The following is a 20092-nucleotide window of genomic DNA, read 5'->3' on the forward strand; positions in this document are numbered from 1 at the left end:
TGTAGTATAAAATACTAAAGGAGCTTGGCTTGGTCTTGCACTTGTGAATAGACTGGAGATGAAAATCTGCCCTGACTCTTAAAGACAGTGGCTGATAAACATATAACAGTGTAAGAAGGTAGCGTGCAGCCATGTGTATCGAGCAAGCAGGTACATGCTAAACACATGATTGTCTGCGCAAGTGTCAAAGGACAAGAAATGTTAGAATAAGAAGGCTAGGGAGGGATTTTAAATGGCATAAAGCTATCCTGGGCCTCCTCTCAATCTTCCATTCATGACAAGCCATGCAGGCCCAGCTCCGTCTAAAGGGTTACCAAGGTTTTGTGTTGCTCAGCCTTCCTGTTGTCAAATAGTTAAATGTCCTTCTGTCTCAGAATCATTCTCTCTGCTAAGAGTTATTGTCAGCATCATTCTATAAGAAGGCTAATGCAACCCTTGCTAATCCGTGATGGATTTAACTAATTATTAGAGCTGTATTTCCCAGTGCCTGCCATATACAGACATTTAATCTCTCTGCTTTTTTTAGTTTTCTGCAGTATTTAGCATACAATTATCCCAGATTCCACAGATATACATGCTGTTTATATATATATATATATATAATATATTCATATATACACACACAGGTATATATATACACACAGTGTTGCCGCAGACAGCTAAAAATTCTACAAGCTTTCTCCTTCATAAATAAAGAGGTAACCCGTGCATATGATTTGCTAATGCCTTACTTTTATCATAATGTGAGATTTCATTTTAATTTTTTTTAATATCATCACCATCGGAAAACACAATTGAGTCAAAATCCATTTAAAGCATCTAAGGAGAAATTAATGGTGCTTATTGATGAATTAAGACTTCTTTATGCTTGTTCTTGTACACCGTGATAACACAGAAATTGGCTCGTAAACAAATGCATAAAATAAAACGGCTCATTCTTCTAAATGCCTCGCTGAATTTCATAAGTTGCTATGAACAGGAACATGCAAAGAGCAATGTATGACTAAAGCCCATTCATTGAGTAGGGAATAAGCAGAAGAAATGAACATTTCAACTATCCACTGATATAGTTATGCCCAAGTCGAGCAGCCTCTGAGGGTAGGCAATCCAAAGCTCTCCCTCTTCAGGTAGGGTGGTTTTGTGGGGCTAAGCTCAAGTAGCGGGCTACTACGCCATTCCCCTACTCAGAGAAAGACCACTGGACCGCTGTATGTCTGGGTTCCAGACTGTATCATGCAACACTTTGGCCAGGGGAGGCTGGGATACACCAAAAGGGAGTAAAGTGATGCAACGGAGTGAAGGATGAGAGAGGGATAAGGGAGTTTGAGAGGGAGTGATTGTGTATGCATTCTTGTATACTGCAGTGAATGTGTGTATGTATAAGTCTGAGTGTTAGCATGAGTAAACATGCGAAACTGTGTATGTAATAGTATGAGTTCATATGTGTGTGTGTACGTTCGTGTATGTGTGTTAGTATATGTAAATTTGTAGCATGAGTGTGTGTGCGTGTTAGTGTTTGCCAGTGTGTATATTACTGGAGGGGGGCTGCAAGGGGCCGATGGGGCTACTTGGCTTTGCTTGGTGAAAAGGTGCCAGCCCTCCCCTGAGTTTGGTTCCTCACTGACCTCTATGTGAGCTTCACTGAAAACCACCACTCCTTAAGAAATAAGTCCCATTAGATATTTCTGTGTCAAAGTAGCATATTTAATGTATTTCAGGTAAACTGTGGAACGATTAGGAACTTTGTTGAACATGAACAAAGTTTTCTGCACTCCAATGCTGTCCAAACCAACCAGGAACGAGCCTTTCAAAGCCTATCCAAAGTTAATCTGTGTTGATGTCAAAGTCTAGGACTGGTTACCAATACCTTCCTATATTTTGCCATTTCTTACAAGTTCTACAAAAAATCAAGCTTTCCTTTTACTAATCAACAGTCACCAGCACCATTTGTAAAGCTATAGCTGCCACCTATGTAATTAATGAAGAAACTTCCTACTAAATGTTTCCCCTCTTTGAATTCCCACTGAAGCCATTATCCAAGCTGTCTTGACAATGTGTCCTCAGGCAATGCGCTGTGCAATTATAAGGATTACTCACAGCCTAATGATATATTGTCCCTTAACTATAGATATTTATGAGATCCATGCATTATTTCCATCAAGTTGCTCAGGGATAAGAAGGTGGGTGGAATCATAGCAGAGACCGATTAAAATAATATTGTCAGCTAGCCTACTGCAATCAATCCCCAACCAAAAGTGAAACGTACCGCTGCTTGAAAGATGATTCTTCTTTATCGCTTATGTTTAGCAATTAGCGTGCAATTAATCAACACCCCCTCTCGTGGCAAGTTATGCTAAGGACAGATAACACTGCAGTCATATAATTAAGAATCACTTAATCAGTGAGCTCCCTTATGAACAAGGGTCTGCCTGTGTATTAAGCTTAATTCTTTTTATTTTATTTTTTTAATGAATTGTCTTCATTTATTTCAATGTATAACATCTGTCTCGGATTTATAATTCCTACAGCGCCGCTAGATCATTATAATATTATAGCCAATCCCTTTGCTTGTATAGCAACGATCGCGGATTGGAATACAACCTGCGCTACGATGTAGCCTTGGGTAATAAACAAAGAATAATAAATAAGGTAAAGTTAACAAATGAGTTTTCATATATTATAAAAAACTAACTTAGAAAAATCACAAAAAAAAACATATTATTAATGGCTCAATTGTTTGTTGTCTTTTGGGGAGCTTGCGCCAAATTCCTTCACTAGGTTTGTTAATGTAACATATTTCCTAACCCATTTTGTAGATAAAATATAATGATTTCTACCAGAACCCGCATCTCTGAAAAAGACAGCAGCTGGAGCATAATAATATTTGACAGTAAAACCATCGTCCAGAGGTTTTCAGCTACATTTAGTAATATAAAAAATGGCACATGGTCTACAATTATTTGTTAGGTAACCTTATAAAAATGTTTTTTTTATTTATTTTTTTAAAAAAAGGGCTATTTGAAATTCATTATTTTATATACAGCTTGCTGAGATGGAACTGGTATGATAATGAATGGTGTGCGAAGTATCTTTGAACGTTCAGTACTGCAAGTTTCATTACCAATATCTTTGCAGTCTTTCTTTGTTCTTGCAATAACTCTTCCGCTTTTGACGTTAATTCCAGCTAAACCGATAGAGATGATTAATCTGCATGATATTACTCTGTCTTAATGTTCATATAGGTTAAAATAACCATCACTATTAAAGGGACGCTCCAGCCATCATATGCACTTTAATGCAAATGATAGCTAAGAGGCGCCTCTAAACCCCCAGCGCTGCACACAGTAACAACCCCCAGGGCTGCATACAGTAATAACCCCCAGCACTTTGTACAGTAACAACCCCCAGCACTGTGTACAGTACTAGCCTCCAGAGCTGTATACCGTCATAACCCCCAGCGCTGTGTACAGTAAAAACCCCCAGAGCTGTACACCATCATAATCCCCAGCGCTGTATACAGTAATTACCCCCCAGCTCTCCATGGCATCCCCCTTGTATTTTCCATACAGGACATGCGTTTAGCAGAGCTCCAACTCTGGCTTGGTGAACGTTGTGTCACGAGACCATCCCCATGTCCATTTGTCTCAGTGATTTCAACGAGAACTTCTCTGCCATTGGCTGCTTTAAGCTTTCACCTGGCTGCTTTCAGCCCATCAGTGGGATGCGAGAATCATCCAACCGTGGGATGAGGCAGGAAGCATCTACTTCCTAAGTAGCTCTAAGGCTCTAAGGCTGTAGCATCTACTTAAGTCTTTTTTTAAAGAATCCTTTGCATATCAATATGCATTCTTCATTTGTGAGGCTGTCAGGGACATTACACTGTCCCTTTAATAAACTGCGGCTCACAGCATATATCATCTTCACAAAAAAAAATGGTACCATGCCATGTAAAAAGAAAATGTGTAAAATAACACCGTCGGCTTTAAGAGGTTGCATAAATGTTATTCTTTAAACCACATTTTTTTTTATCACTGTTTCAGTTACTGAGCGATCCATACACAAATGTGAATGGATTAAGTCTATTCACAATATAAAGTTATGTGAAAATATATTGTATTAAATTTCCAGTAAGTTATTCTCTTTATACCCATAAATTGCCAATTTTCTGGTAAAGTGAAGATTCTTTATTTTCTTGCTGAGCAAAAGCGCCATCTACTGGCAGACAATGTGTAATACAAAATACAGGCTGCAGAAACATGATATGTTTCTTGGAAGGCTTCACAAATCAATTAATAAAAATGTATGCCAATGTTTGCTGAGCAGTCCCATTCCAGAAGGACAAAATCAATGCCGGCTGTGGTGGAAAACACATATCTAAAACCTTCTGTATGCTTAATTGAAATGTATTTTGGGCTTCTGTTATTATTTATTAAGAAATTATTTACTAGGAAGTATACATTGAGGTTTCTTTAGTTTTTTAAGTCTGTCCCGGATTCCCGAACATTGCGTCGTTACGATAGGTCACTTATATTATGTTCTCATGAATGATAGGAATTCTACACTAGCGACTACAGCTGGAAAATGGCAGGTTAGTCAGCTGTGTGTCCTTCAAAACACTCAATGACCTTGAGGCCTCGTACACTGGGCTATTTCATTTCATGGATACAAACGATTACACGTTTAGTCATTGGAGTCCAACCTTTCCAAGATACGACTTATAGCAGTGATCCAGATGAAGGAAAAACTTTTTAGGGTCTTGTCAATTTTGTCCATAAAGAGTAAACCTTCAAAACTTTGAGGGAAGAGGAATCCCCCACACAAAAAAGCTAAATCCACCTCAATGCCATCAAGTACCCCAGAGGTAAAATCTGCATCCCGGGTATCTGAAGGCGAGAACGGAGTTTGAAAAGAGATAGCACCCTCAACACTACTACAAGCTTAACAATCGTGATTGAGTTGAGAGTCGCTTGGGTGTCTAAGATTTCTCAGCATTTATATGCAGGAATGATCCAATCTGCGCTCCTTTTGGGTAGTCCCTTTTGATGAATGCATGTTGGAACTTGGACGGAACTAAAGAATGTGCCAGGAGCATATTATCTGTATAGTCGGAACCACTAGGGATTTTCCCGGGAGGTTCCTGGTGACACAAGTGATTACGGAGCAGCCGTTGATCTCCAGGTGGGGAGTGGTGTCTAGTTCTTCCTAGTTCTTCACATGTCATGTCCTCATCCACCCACCCAAGGGAAGCGATGCCTCCACGGACACTATATGGATCTATTGGTAAATGCCCGGGACTTACATACCTAACAACTGCCCTTTTGTTGGAAGCACAGCCCCTCTCTTGGACCAAAATCTTACGAGCTATAGTTAATGTACGGTAAACACATCAGCCATTTTTCCCAGGACTTTCCCTGCTCAAACACCACACCGAGCTGATGCTTTACGGCAATGCTAATAGAGTCTGCTCCTCCGTAGACTTTCATTAGCCAGTGTTCAACTGGGTGATTAAGACACATCCATTCTATTGGTTACCGTAGGCAGTACGATAAGGAATCGGAGTTTGTCTAGTAGATTGGGCCAAAGTACCGGTAAACGAGACCTCATCTACATATGTATAATTATACCCAAGATTCACCTGCCTGAAAATATTACAATATTTTTGAAAACTGTTTTTTAATCTTATGCTAGGAATAAAAAAAAATGGCGGGAGTTCCCCTCAACACAACACTTTCATTTATTTCCTTTTACAAAGACTATTTTTTATATGTTTTCTGCAATGCTTTACTAGCACTTTAACATTATTTGTTGCCTGATAATTTATTTTATTACTATTAGCCATTATTTGCGTCCCACATTAAAAAATGATATATATATATATATGTGTGTGTATTCGAAAGCAATAGACGAAGTTCAAATACTTTTATTCTATGAGAAGTGGGAATCCTGCCCAAAACAAAGATGGCCGCCGCTCGGCTCGCTAGTGTGATCCTGAAAGTGACATCTTCGGCGCCACCTAGAGCCTTTATCCACCTACATCTGATTCAGAATGGGGCCCCGGGTGGCCTTTTGACGTCAGTGAGCGGTGGGACTGGCGGGAGACGCGGCTACCGGCTCTCATACCGGCTTCCTGGAGGCTCACAGGGGTAAGACGTTTACAGCACCCGGGAATGTTACCCCCTGTACCGGGCGGCGTGTACCGAGCGCAGTTTTTGATGTCTCGGTGTATGTATCAATTACTTGCTCATATGTTACGATGAACTAACTACCTACCCATCGCCAGGCATTCCTATTAAGCAGCCTAAAGGGGTAAAAAGTTGGCATCTCTGGGCATTTAACTCTTTCTACTCGCTGTTATTGGGCATCCTATGTGTAAATTGACGGGTTCCATTGGCTGCTGCAGAACCTCTTAGACAGGCAGCTGTCAGTTACTGTCCTCCCTCATGCATGCAGCAAGGGGTAGTTATTCCTTAATAGAAGGGGGGGAAGTTATTACTTTACTAGAAGCGGGAGGGGGGTAGTTTCCACAGACTTTACAAACCCAACTGAACCACAATATTTTCACCTACGTTTTTTTCTTCCCAAAGTCTGTGGCCCCTGATATAAGGGAACGGACACCCTGTTGATTTTTACATGTAAATTGTTAGTATTGCGGCTGTAGACATGTAATTATTATTATTTATTGTTTTATATAGCACCGTCATATTCCGGAGCGCTGTATAACGGGTATTGGTGACTCCCAAGGCCGCTGCCTTTGGAATTAGATTGGGACGGGACCAACGACTCATTAGGGTCTGAGTCTGTACGTCAGGATAACGAGACCGACTAGCTGGCCGACTGGGTCTTATCTGCCGTTGAATTCTATGTTTCTATATGATGTGATGTAATGCGTACGAGGGCCGAGTCTTACCGTCTGTTATGTTTCTTTTCTATCCACATCAGTATCCTCCGCGTACGTTTGGCTCGTCCCCCCGGCTCGTCCCCCCAGCCCCTGCTTGGCTCTGCAGAAGATGCTTGCGATCGAACGCGTCTCCTGGTAAGCATCACATAAAGCAGCAGCCCCTGCGAGATCTCTAATGAGACCCCCTCCTCATGGGTGTGGTTAGCTTCAAACAGTACTGAACAGGAATGGGGTATGGGTGGGGCATGGACTGTGCGTGGGCTGGGACAGGGTATGGGTGGGGCCAAATGCCACTCCCCTGCCCAGAGAAAGAAGAAACTGACCCAGAGGCTCCAGGTTAAGCCTACCGAGTTCCCAGGCATGTGAGACGCGTGTACTCAGAGGTATATAGTCCCGGAAACATGCAGCTTTGGGTTAAAAACAGAAATGTGATCTAATATAAAGTTATGAATTCTGTTTATATTCCAGACAACAAGTCCCAATCCTGCCTTTTTTTTTCTTCCCCCTTCAGCCTTACTTTGCTATGCTTACAGCCGCCTTCAAAGCTTCGGAGATCGTAGACTGGGAGCCATCGCTTGTTGCAGTAAGTCACAGTACGAGGTCACGATGCCGTTTTAAAGTGTAGTATAAGTGGTTTGTTCTGTGATGACATTTCCTGCATTGATCAGAATCCGGAGACACGCAGGATATTATGTGCATTTCCCTGCATTTATATGACATGTGCTATAAAATGGAGCCACTTGTTCCATTTCGGAAACCCAACGCTAAATGAATTACATTAAATTCCATAATAAATGTGAATAGAGTTTTCTAGCGTTGGATGCAGACAGAAACCGTTTCCAGTACTCAGGGCCCGTAATGCATCGTGTCGCATTAGATTTTCTCTGCAATTATTTATTATTTTGCTTAGCTGAGCGTTCAGTAAAACAAATTAGTGCTGGAAACCGGATGCTGTCTGGCTTTGGCAACCAGATAAGCCCAAAAAAGCCTGTGTGCCCTCCTTACAATCATCCGTTTGCCATTGTTGCCTATAGGATACCCTGCATGTAGTGGGGAGCTCCTGTGTTGTGTTTATTATATTAATGATAATAATAATAATAATAATTAGATTTTTATTAGTAGTAATTATTCTTATCGTTTATTTTCTTACTATTTATAATTTTAATGCTAATACGTTTTATTATTAGTTTTATTATAAGTATATTATTAATAATAATAATTATGGTATCTTGGCTGTAAAGAGATTGAATTTCAAAGCATATTGATAGGCTCTTAGTGAATTACCCTTTGTTGTATGCCTTTTGCAGTCATAAATATTTTTATAAAGAGGAACAGATCTGTGTGCCTAATTCCAGCGTTGGGGTACAGCTTCAAGTACTTTTATATTTTTTATACTGACTCGCAAACAAAGAAAAATGACCTGTTCTCTAGTACTGATTTTTATTTTAAAAGTTCATAAACAAGACTGCCGCTGATAGCCGCCCCAGAAATGTTCTGCGTATACTTAATAGCTGTATTATTTACAGCACTTTATATCTTAGGCGTAACATATAGAAGTTTTACTTTACTGAGATGGTGGTAGATAAATGGAACAGCCTCCCAGTAGAAGTGGTAGAGGCTAATACAGTGAGGGGATTTCAATATAGGGGGATTAAGGTCTACAGACTCAATGGACCAAATCTTATATTTCTATAAGATATACAGAAAATGTCTACCTTGAACAGTTTAAGTTCTGTAATGTGAATTAACCCTTCGCAGGACTGACTCGATACCGTGTTATAGAGCTCTAAATATTGATTCAGTTTTTTTAGTGTTTTTTTTTTTCTTTTTTTTCAGGCCCTTTTTGTGATACGTCGGTAGAAGATGAAAAACGAAATATCCGCAGTAGTATATTTTCTTTCGAGACTCGTCAAGAAGAACGAGAACTTAAGAAAAGAGGAGATTGAGCGTTTCTCGGACGAGCTCGCAAGAATCCTGCACGATAAGTATGTTAATCACTGGTATCCGGAGACGCCCAGCAGAGGACAGGCGTATAGGTGAGGAGCGCAGATTTGGTTAAAAGAATGTCTTTTTCTTAGAAACAATAAAATCTACTAAAACTGCCATTTTAAGGCTAGGTTTCTACTTGGGTTTTTGTCCTGCGTTTTTTTTCTTGATGAAAAACGCCAAGAAAACTGCCACTGCATTTTCCTGCGTTTTTTTCTGGAGTTTTTTCTGGCGTTTTAGCCTTTCTGTGGAAATTGCTTTTTTTGACCTTAGGCAGTTTTTCCAGCCTTTACAAGTTAGAAGTTTCACCCAGCTAAAAGGGATTAGGATAAATGGCAAGTATCTGCCCCTGATGTCATTTACTTGGTAGAGTTCTACTTAAACACGCCCCGGCGTACCCTTTTGTCTCTTTTCTGTGGTTTGTAAGGCATGTTTTATTCCGAATGTCTGCTCCTCTAGGAAGATTGGCCCCAAATGATGGTGCAAATTGTTTGCTGTTGCTTTTGGCACGCAGGATCCAGTTGATGCGTCGCGTATGTTTGTTTGTAATGGCATGTTTGTTCCAAATGGTGTAGAATTCAATATGAACTTTGTTTTGTGTGAAACTGTTTGTTTCCAGCCTATTTCTCGTAGGACACACAGATACTGGGTCCATAAAAAACGCCAAGGCAATAAACCCACATGGCTTTTTCATGGCGTTTTTTCTCTCCCATAGACTTCTATTGGAGAAAAACGCCAAGATTTCCTTGCAAAAAACGCCAGAGTGTCAACATGCTGCGATTTTGAAAAACTGCCACAGAGCCCAAAAAAGCAGAAAAACGCCAAAGAGGACTGAAAAAACGCCAAACAGAAAAACGCCAAGTGGATATGGCATTGTGCGATTTCCTATTGAAGAACAGCTAACATCTGGCTGCAGCGTTTTTTCACTAAAAAATCGCCAGGTGGCGCTATTGGCGTTTTTATGGGCGTTTTTAGCAAGAAAAAACCAAGTGGAAACCTAGCCTAATACAGATATAATCATTTTGGTAAAGTGATGTCACAATAAGTGTTTTTGCACCACTTGGTGTGTCTTTTCAGGTGTATCCGTGTGAATATGTTTCAGGGCGCCGATCCTGCCCTCCTGAAAGCCTGTCTGCGGAGTGGGCTAATGTATGACGATCTGGGGCTACCTAGAGAAATAACCCTGTGGGTTGATCCGTGGGAAGTCTGCTGCAGGTGAGATCCGGAGAGGGGTTTATCACGAGCCCCGATGAATGTAAACATCAATGAAATAGAACCTGTCCTGCAAAATCTCACAAAGCAGCAAATGGCACGAGAAGACGACGAGAAACAAAGTCATTAACATCTGTCAGTCTAGAAAGGGTTAAAAGGTCATTTCTAAGGCTCTGGGACTCCAGTGAGAGCCCTTATCTACAAATAGAGAAAACTTGGAGCCGTGATGAACCTTCCCAGGACCGGCCGCCTAACAGAATCCCCAATGATTCAGCTCCAGCCGTAAGAAATCGGATAGGACTCGCCAAACTTGGTGACGGGCGTACAGTGTGACGGACCCCCCAGTATTTATGCCTCAGATAGGTGGTCTTTAAAGTATGTGCTGCGCTGATCTCTTGCTATGCTAAGATTCTGGAGAATATGTGTATGTATGTGTGTCTATGTATGTGTGCTTCTCACATGATATATAGATCTATAGCATACCAGCATTCCAGAGAGAGGCCCTGTTAGTTGTGTCGTAGGATTAAAACACATGTTCTATGGACTTGCCTGTCACGTGTGTGTGTGAGTGCATGTGTGTATATGTGCGTGTGTGTATGTGTGTATATATATATATATATATATATATATATATATATATATATATATATATATATATATATAATATATTATACGTATAATTAGAACAAAGAACATCCGGATTACTTACATGAGCCCATACAAGCACTCTATGGGGATTCTATGTGCTTGGATGGGCTGTATAATGAAGTTCCCTCATTTTTTGACGGCAAGAAGCGGTTAAGTTAGCAATGTAGCTGCGGTGTCTTGTGTTTTATTTTGGCAGATACGGCGAGAAGAACCATGCATTTACCGTGGCCTGTTTTGAAAGCGAAGAAGGTGACCAGGGGACCGTCTCTGAGAAAGTTACTCACGCTATGGAGAAAGTGACCTCTGACTATCATTCCGGCTCCTCTTCCGATGATGAAATATACGGAAACCTCAGGAAAACGTTATCGGCTTCGGCGGTGACCAGCACGCAGAGTGTTTATAAGGTATTAGAACACCTTTCTTTTTGTACGCAAGTTTTACTTTTTCTGCATTTTTTTAAATTAAAACAACCGCAGTGTTCTAAATGATAAGCAGAGTTTTACTTTCAGAATATTATGTCCGTGTGTGAGCATAGCATTTTCCCCGGGGGCCGGCGTGTCAAACAGTTTCATGTTACTGTCCCTTTAGAAAAATCCATGTATTTTTAAAGATATTTTTAATTCCTTTAAAACTCACTAAATCGGTGCACACTTTTAATTTGGGGGAAAAAATATTTTTTGCCCATAGGAGCCGGAATTTGTGTTGCAATCGGTGCCTTTTTGGAACAAGTATCCTAAGAAGAAGCCTGGACCCCACTACCATCACCGTCCTCGGTTTCTGTCCAGTTATCACCCTCAAGGAAGCGTCAAGGTGCCCGGGCAAACAGCGTGGCTTCTCCCTGTAGTGTCAAGCGAGAGAAACCATTGGACTAATGTACACATATTGGCAGCCGGCCACCGCGGCATGGTTCAGTAGTCAGTGCCGCAGTGCAGTACTGAGCAGTGGTCTATTCACTAAAGGGAGAGTTTGCGGGAGAGCTGTAGTTCTAACACTCTCACTTCATTATGCAATATGAAGGGCCGAGCTGGCCCTGTATAATGCATAATTCAATGTGTGATAAGATTAAAGCAATCTCACCGTTTTAACTATACGTTATACAGGGACAGCCAAGCTCGCTGGGATTGGCCTTCATAAAAGATAATGAAGTCAAGGAGCTGTAACACAACTCCCCGTTTAGTGAATAGATCCCAAAGTGCAGAGGGACCAAATGACATAAGCACAGTTTTCTACTAGATATTTTTTGGCTACAGTTAAGTGCCTAAATATTTTTAATATGTATTACTACATTATTGCTTGCACATAGTCATGTTAAATATAGATTGATTACTGACATCTAAGATAATATATTCTATTTATTTACTTATCTAATAATATTTTATATAGTGGGTATTACAGTGTCATTTTATTATAAATAGATTGGAGTGTGCACAGAAATCACGTTTAGTGCTGATGCCTAATTGTGTGAATAATTCAATAATTGTTTAAATGTTGCTGTGCTGACAAAAGTTGTTGCAATATAAATCTGCAATAAACATTTCACTTTCCTAAATGCCGCCATCTTTTTTTCACTGCTGTGCTACTTTTACAGACTCTGCACCAAATTCAGTTTTTATACACATTTTATACGTTAACCCCCAAAATATCTGGCAAAAAACATAACTAAGTGCAGACCCGATGAATGCCTGTGATCATATGATGGAAGGTCCACTGGAGAGACTGGGAAACGCGGTCATGTCCCATTACCCTACTTGCCAGCAATAACTAGAGTGTGTCTCCCCAATATACACACAATCGTGATACAACCCCTATGGGGTCTTATTTGGTTAATGCAATGAGGTAGGTAGGTATGGGACAGCTGTAAGGCCATCCTGAACACAGTACAACTCCAAGGACCTTGAGGGCAGGATAGATGGGCCGGTAGTTATCTTCCATCGCATTCTATGTTATTTATTCACACAGTGAGAAGCAGGTCCTGGTCATGGAAGCTTACATACGTGTCATCTGTCTGGGACTGGAATTAGTTTATGCCCCCCTGGCTCGCTACCCAATGGCAAAGATTAATACAAAAGCTGGGCTCTACATATTGTGCACTGAGCTGTCAATCAGATGTGGGGTCCGTGTACGTGCAGTGGCGTACTTACCTTTGGGGCCGCTGTTGTCAGATCTCCGGTACAATAAAAGGTGATCTGCACCTTTAAGAAACAAGCACCGGGATCTGACGTCATATCCAGTGCCTTATCTTAAATGACTAAATGAAGTATACGGAGGTCGTGCTGAGCATAGGTCAGTTGGGGAGATCAAAGGTGTAACCGCCCCAGTGTTAGGCGATCTGCCCCCCCCCCCCATCCCATGGGGACTGCTGACCTGCCTACTAGTCGGCCTTGGTTCTGCAAAACTTGCCTCCGTATCTGTGCTTTCCCTATATTACCTCAGAGAGATTTAAACATTTAATGCAGCCCAGGCATGTCTTTAACCCCTTAATGACAAAGCCCGTACATGTACAGGCTCAAAATGCATTGTTTTCAATGGGTTTAGGGACAGCCCATTGTCCTTAAGGGGTTAATTCTAACGGGGCCCTAGTAACATAGTAACATAGTTCATAAGGTTGAAAAAAGACCAAAGTCCATCAAGTTCAACCTATATACATATTGTGTCCCTACTGTGTTGATCCAGAGGAAGGCAAAAAACCCTTATGAAGCAGATGCCAATTGCCCCATACCAGGGGGAAAATTCCTTCCCGACTCCAAATATGGCAATCAGAATAAATCCCTGGATCAACGTTCTGTCCCTATTAATCTAATATCCATAACTTGTAATATTATTGCTTTCAAGAAACACGTCCAGGCTCCTTTTGAACTCTTTTATTGAGTTTGCCATAACCACTTCCTCTGGCAGAGAGTTCCATAATCTCACCGCTCTTACTGTAAAGAACCCCCGTCTGTGCTGGTGTAGAAACCTTCTTTCCTCCAGCCGTAGAGGATGTCCCCTTGTTATAGATACAGTCCTGGGTATAAATAGGTCCTGGGAGTGATCTCTGTACTGTCCCCTTATATATTTATACATAGTTATTAAGTCCCCCCTAAGCCGTCTTTTTTCCAAACTAAATAACCCCAATTCTGATAATCTTTCTGGGTACTGTAGTCCTCCCATTCCCCTTATTACTCTGGTTGCCCGTCTTTGAACCCTCTCCAGCTCCACTATATCTTTCTTGTACACTGGTGCCCAGTACTGTACACAGTATTCCATGTGTGGTCTGACTAGTGACTTGTACAGGGGTAGAATTATTTCCTTGTCGTGGGCATCTATGCCCCTTTTGATGCACCCCATGATTTTATTTGCCTTAGCAGCAGCTGCCTGACACTGGTCGCTACAGGTAAATTTACTGTTAACTAAAACTCCTAAGTCCTTTTCCATGTCAGTCGTCCCCAGTGTTTTCCCATTTAATACATATTCCCAGCCTGGATTTTTCTTCCCCATGTGCATAACCTTACATTTATCTGTGTTGAACCTCATCTGCCACATCCCAGCCCAAGCCTCCAACCTATGCAGATCCATTTGTAATCGTGCGCTGTCCTCTATTGTGTTAACCACGTTACAGAGCTTAGTATCGTCTGCAAAGATTGATACTTTACTATGCAATCCCTCTACAAGGTCATTAATAAATATATTAAAAAGAATAGGACCCAAAACTGACCCCTGTGGTACCCCACTAGCAACAGTCACCCACTCAGAGTATGTACCATTAATAACCACCCTCTGTTTCCTATCACTGAGCCAGTTACTTACCCACATACACACATTCTCCCCCAGCCCAAGCATTCTCATTTTATGTACGAGCCTTTTATGTGGCACCGTATCAAATGCTTTGGAAAAATCAAGATATACGACATCCAGCGATTCACCCCGATCCAGTCTTGAGCTCACCTCCTCATAAAAGCTGATCAGGTTAGTTTGACAGGACCGATCCCTTGTAAACCCATGCTGATATGGAGTCATACACTTATTTTCATTGAGATACTCCAAAATAGCATCTCTTAGGAAACCCTCAAACAGTTTACACACAACAGAAGTTAAACTAACAGGCCTATAATTCCCCGGGTCACTTTTTGTCCCCTTTTTGAATATTGGCACAACATTTGCTATGCGCCAGTCCTGGGGAACAGACCCTGTCACTATAGAGTCCTTGAATACCCTAGGCATACCTCCAGTGACAGGCCCCATCACAGGCGCTGGCGGGGTGACTGCATGGTTGTGACAGGGCCGGCTCCTGGACTCTCAGACCGACTTGGCAGTGAGCTACAGAGGAAGGTGTGCGGGAGGTAAATCAAGGGAGGAGAATTCTCAATCGCGTACGAGAATGATTGTGCAAACCTTACTTTTAACATAAGTGAGGGTTGCTTAAACTTTTTCTTAACACCAAGAACAATTTACTGCCCCTTTAATATATACACAAAATGTCACCAATGTAAAGGGGGCTCGAGATCATTACTGATTGTCCAAAATGTCTTGGGCTGTCCCCTTCAGCATACCAAGACATTTTGGACAATTCTGTGCTTCCAACTTTGTGGGAACAGTTTGGGGAAGGTCCTTTTCTATTCCAGCATGACTCTGCCCCAGCGCAAAAAGCAAGGTCCATAAAGACTTGGTTGGATGAGTTTGGGATGGAAGAACTGGACCGGCCACACAGAACCCTGACTTCAACCCCTTGGGACACCTTTGGGATGAACTGAAACGGAGGTTGCGGGCCAGGCCTTCTCATCCAACATCACTGCCTGACCTCACAAATGCTCTACTGGATGAATGGGCAAAAATTCCCACAGAAACTCCCCAAAATCTTGTGGAAAGCTGCTATAGCTGCAAAGGGGGGGACCAACTTCATATTAATGTCTGATGTGTCATAAAAGTCCCTGTTGGTGTAATGGTCAGGCGTCCCAATACTTTTGTCCATATAATGTATATACACACGTGGTGTGGAGGAAAATGTATTCTCACGGTTGTTGAGTTCAAACACAAGAGGCTCTAGACTGTAAGCTCTTTTGAGCAGGGCCCTCCTCACCTGTTGTCTCTGTTAGTCAATTTGTAATGTTACATACTACTTGTTATGTCCTGTCTACCCATTGTACAGCGCTACGGAATTTGATGGCGCTATATAAAACAATAAATAATAATAATGTGTCCTCTGGGGTCAAAAACTGGAGATGTACAGTGAGAGGAGCAAATGGCGTCCAGGTCCTTCTAATTCTCTACACAGGAAACCCGAAATGAAGAGGACCATGTACAGGTGCAAAAACATGGATAAGTGTTACCACTAATGGAAAAAAAAATTCACGGGATCAAAACACAAAAAATTAATCTAAACCACCGAGCACTGAAATAATAGACAATTCAGCAGCGACAAAAAGTAGATTTAGTAACACGGGTTTCTATGGGAGAACAAACAGGAACAGGGGATGGATCTGGTCAATTACCGCAAAACGTAGTTGATTCACCAGGTGTCCCACCATTTAAAAATGTCTGGCTATGGGAGACTCCGAGCCTCCCGTGCCTCTAAGTGCTGCCATGATCTTACATGTATGTTCTTCTACACAGCTGTGGCTCATCTGGTGGTTTTGCCTACATAGATGATGCCATGGTGACATTTGAGAAGGTACTAAACATAATCCATACGTAAAGTATTTTGATGGCATCTCCCTTAATGACACTATTACTGTGCACACAGCAGACACGGAAAGGTGCCAAGCTTGGGGCATTAGAAAAAAATGACTTTTAATTTTTATAAAAGCGCCGTTTCCGGCGTGGGGCCTTAGAAGGACTTGTACGTCTGAACCTATTCCCATCGTACATCTCCACCATGCGAGGGCTGACCGATGAGAAACACACGAAACTTACATTACGGCCCCCGAGGCGAGATCGTTAACAACACTTCGCCTTTCCGTTATTGTGACTGCCGATGAAGCTTTTGCCTGTGGCGCCACCACATGGACATTTTTGATTATCGCACCTGCACTTTATGAGACCCTGCATGGAATGAATTCTCATTGACGAACTGTTGATTTGGATTATTTTTCATTGAATTAATTCTTCATTAATGACCATTTGAATGAATGCTGGACGTTATGCACTTTTCCTGTTTTTGTGCTACAACTTGCACCTTCAGGTATTGCGTACTATTAGTAAAGGTATCGGGTATATCAGGGATCTGTTTAATAGACTTCTGTACCTGATTAATTCCTCTGGATTGTCCCTCCTATCTTTATTCTCATTCCTTCTTTTCTGTAATCGGAGTACTTCAGATATTTAGAATTAACTGAATTTTCATATGCTTACCCTTAAGACTTATATGATTATCCATGTTAACTAATAATCATTGTGAAGTGAGAAATGTTTTTTTTTTTTGTTTGTTTTTTTTCATATCAAAATTTTTTATTAATTTTCCATACATAGAAAAAAAGAAACAATTTTTACAATAACCAATAATACGTACAATCGACAATGACAAATAAACCTCTAATTCGGGATGCAACGATATTTTAGGGAAGCAATATATCTCCTACTACACAATTTCCAGGAGCTGAATGCATTTCTCCCACATTTTAACCTTACTTATACTATATCCAACTGATTTTGTTATGCCCAGTTCCATTTTACAATGGTATAATGATCGTAATCTTATCTCTGACCACTGAGGGACCATATTACTTTTCCAATATTTGGCTATCAGTATCTTAGTAGACAGAAGTATATGAATTATTAAATATATGTCTACCTTTGGACCTGATGGACAGTCCAGATGTAAAAGAGCAAAATCTGGAGTAAAGGGCATCTTAAATCCAATCAATCTCTCGATATGGTCAAAGACCTTTCTCCAAAGATCTTTTATTTGAGTGCATAACCACCAGGTATGTATATAATCCCCATTTTCAGATCCACATCTCCAACATATTGCTTCTGTTTTTCCATACATTTTTGCTAATTTAGAAGGAACATGGTACCATCTATAACCCAAATTTTCCCTAGTATTCAAACAACGTATAGCTTTATTGACCCATCGTATCGAATCTAACCAAGATTCCCAGGGTATTGTCCTCCTTAAATCCCTTTCCCATAACTTCATTGCCGAAATCTGCGTATATTTTTGATGGGATCTAATGAGGTTTAAGCATCTAGAAATCATACCCTTAGTATTCCTCATACTATAGATTCTTTTAAGTTGTTTCAGATCTTCTCCATTATACAGTAGATTACATTTTGAAATAAAGCCCTTAATTCTTAAATATGAGAATATCTCTTTGGAGGGTATGGAAAACTCCTCCTGAATCTGGGGAAAGGATTTAAGTTCATTGTCTAGATATAGATCTTGACCAATATAAATACCTGCTTGTTTCCATGGGTTTAGATTTAGATTATCTATATTGCCTGAGATTACATCTAAGGGGAGAAAATTCCCTAGCGTATTATGTAAACCTAGTTTTTTTTTGGTCCGATTCCATACGTCTAGTATACTTTCTAAGACTAGAGATCTTTCTCTCCATATTTTTTCCCTGCTTCCAGATTTTATAATCCATGGTAAAGATGCGATATCTCTACAGCCAATCATTTTTCCTTCAATTTGATACCATATCTCGTCTCTAGTTTCCTTTATCTGGGAGGCCATTACATGGGCTAGCATACATGCATCATGATATTCCACAATATTTGGTATTCCAAGTCCTCCTTTCTTAGAAAGGAGTTTTAAACTTATTCTAGGTTTTTTATTTAGCCAAATGAATTTATTAAAAGCTGTCTGGATCATACGTAACCAAGATTTGGGGACTTGTAGAGGTAACATCTGAAATAGATATGTCCATTTGGGAAGAATATATGATTTGATAGTATTTATTCTACCGGTCCAAGAAATTTCTTTCCTTTTCCAGTCTTTTAAAGTTTTATTTGTAGATCTTAATAACGGTAGAAAATTAGTCTCTACTATCCTTACAGGGTCCTTAGAAATCTTAATCCCTAGGTACTCTATATAATCTTTAGCCCAGATAAAATCAAAATTGGATTTTATAAATCTTAATTCTTCTTGGCTTAAATTATTTGCCATAAGAACAGTTTTATTAATATTCACTTTATAGTTGGAATATTTAGAATAAATTTCAATCACTCGCATTAATTCAGGTAAGGATGTTCTAGGTTGTTCTAAAAAAAGAAGGATATCGTCTGCGTATAAACTAATCTTACTTACCAGCGTATTAATTCTAAAGCCATATATGTCCTGGTTACCTCGAATATCGGAGGCAAGGGGTTCAATTGTTAATATGTATAAAAGAGGTGATAATGGGCACCCCTGCCTCGTACCATTAGTAATTGGGAACCATTGGGATTCTATCCCCGGGCCAACTGTTCTTGCAGACAAATGTTTCCTTTTAAACCATAGGCTTCAAGAGTATGTTCCAGGAAGTCCCAACTGACCCTGTCAAAGGCCTTCTCAGCATCCAATGACAGGGTCAAAGTTGGGACCCCCGAGCGCGAAGAGACGTCCAGAATATCAATAACTTTCCTAATGTTGTTCTTCGACGTCCTACCCGGAATGAAGCCAGTCTGGTCTTGAAGAATTAGATTATGTATTACAGCTTTTAGCCTCTTCGCTAGTATTGCCGCATAGATTTTAACATCCCCATTTAAAAGCGAGATTGGGCGATAGTTGGAAAGGGTCTCTGGGTCTTTATTAGGCTTTAGTATCGGAACTATATTATCCCTTAGCATTTCAGGGGGGAAAAACGAATTTTAATTACTTCATTGAAAGTCTTGGTGAGTTTATCCGCTAATAGATCTTTGAAAATTTTATAAAATTTATTACTATAACCATCTGGCCCTGGCGCCTTGTTATTTTGCATTTCATTAATAACCTTTTTAACTTCTTCTATTTCTATAGATTGATTTATGGACATCAGTTGGTCTTCTGATAATTTCGGAGTGGCTCTTTTTAAGAAATATTCATATGCATGTTCTTGCTTTTTAATCTTTAAGTTATATAGAAGTTTATAGTAGTCATTAAAGGCTACTCCGATTTTCTCTGGAGTAAGGCACAGTTCTCCGTTTGATCTTATTTTATGAATTCTTCTTAATTGTCTCTTAGCCTTAAGTTTATTGGATAACAATAAATCGGCTCGGTTGCCCTTATAATACCAGTTAATTTTTAGGTAATGCAAGTTTTTATTTTTTTCCTCAATTAGTGCTTCATTTATTTTATTTTGTATTTCATTTAATACTCTTGTCTTAGATTCTGAAGGGGAGAATTTGTTTTCCTGTGAAATTCTATAAACATTTAGATATAACTCAGCCAAAGGGGCCCCCCTGGATTTT

At 40.3% G+C, this 20092-nt stretch overlaps 1 protein-coding gene across 1 annotated transcript; it reads left to right on the forward strand.

Moving 5' to 3' along the window:
- The first annotated feature begins 8761 nt into the window (after positions 1-8761).
- LOC149274391 (protein BTG3-like) lies at positions 8762-16661 on the forward strand. Its single transcript, XM_089505556.1, has 4 exons — positions 8762-8934; positions 9962-10099; positions 10941-11148; positions 16527-16661. Exons 1-4 carry the CDS (start codon positions 8762-8764, stop codon positions 16659-16661), a joined length of 654 nt encoding a protein of 217 aa, XP_089361682.1.
- Positions 16662-20092: the final 3431 nt, after the last annotated feature.

This window comes from Sceloporus occidentalis, unplaced genomic scaffold (assembly GCF_023333645.1).
Source record: "Sceloporus occidentalis isolate IW3139 unplaced genomic scaffold, rSceOcc1.0.p SCAF_334, whole genome shotgun sequence".
In the NCBI taxonomy this organism is placed as follows: Eukaryota; Metazoa; Chordata; class Lepidosauria; order Squamata; family Phrynosomatidae; genus Sceloporus; species Sceloporus occidentalis.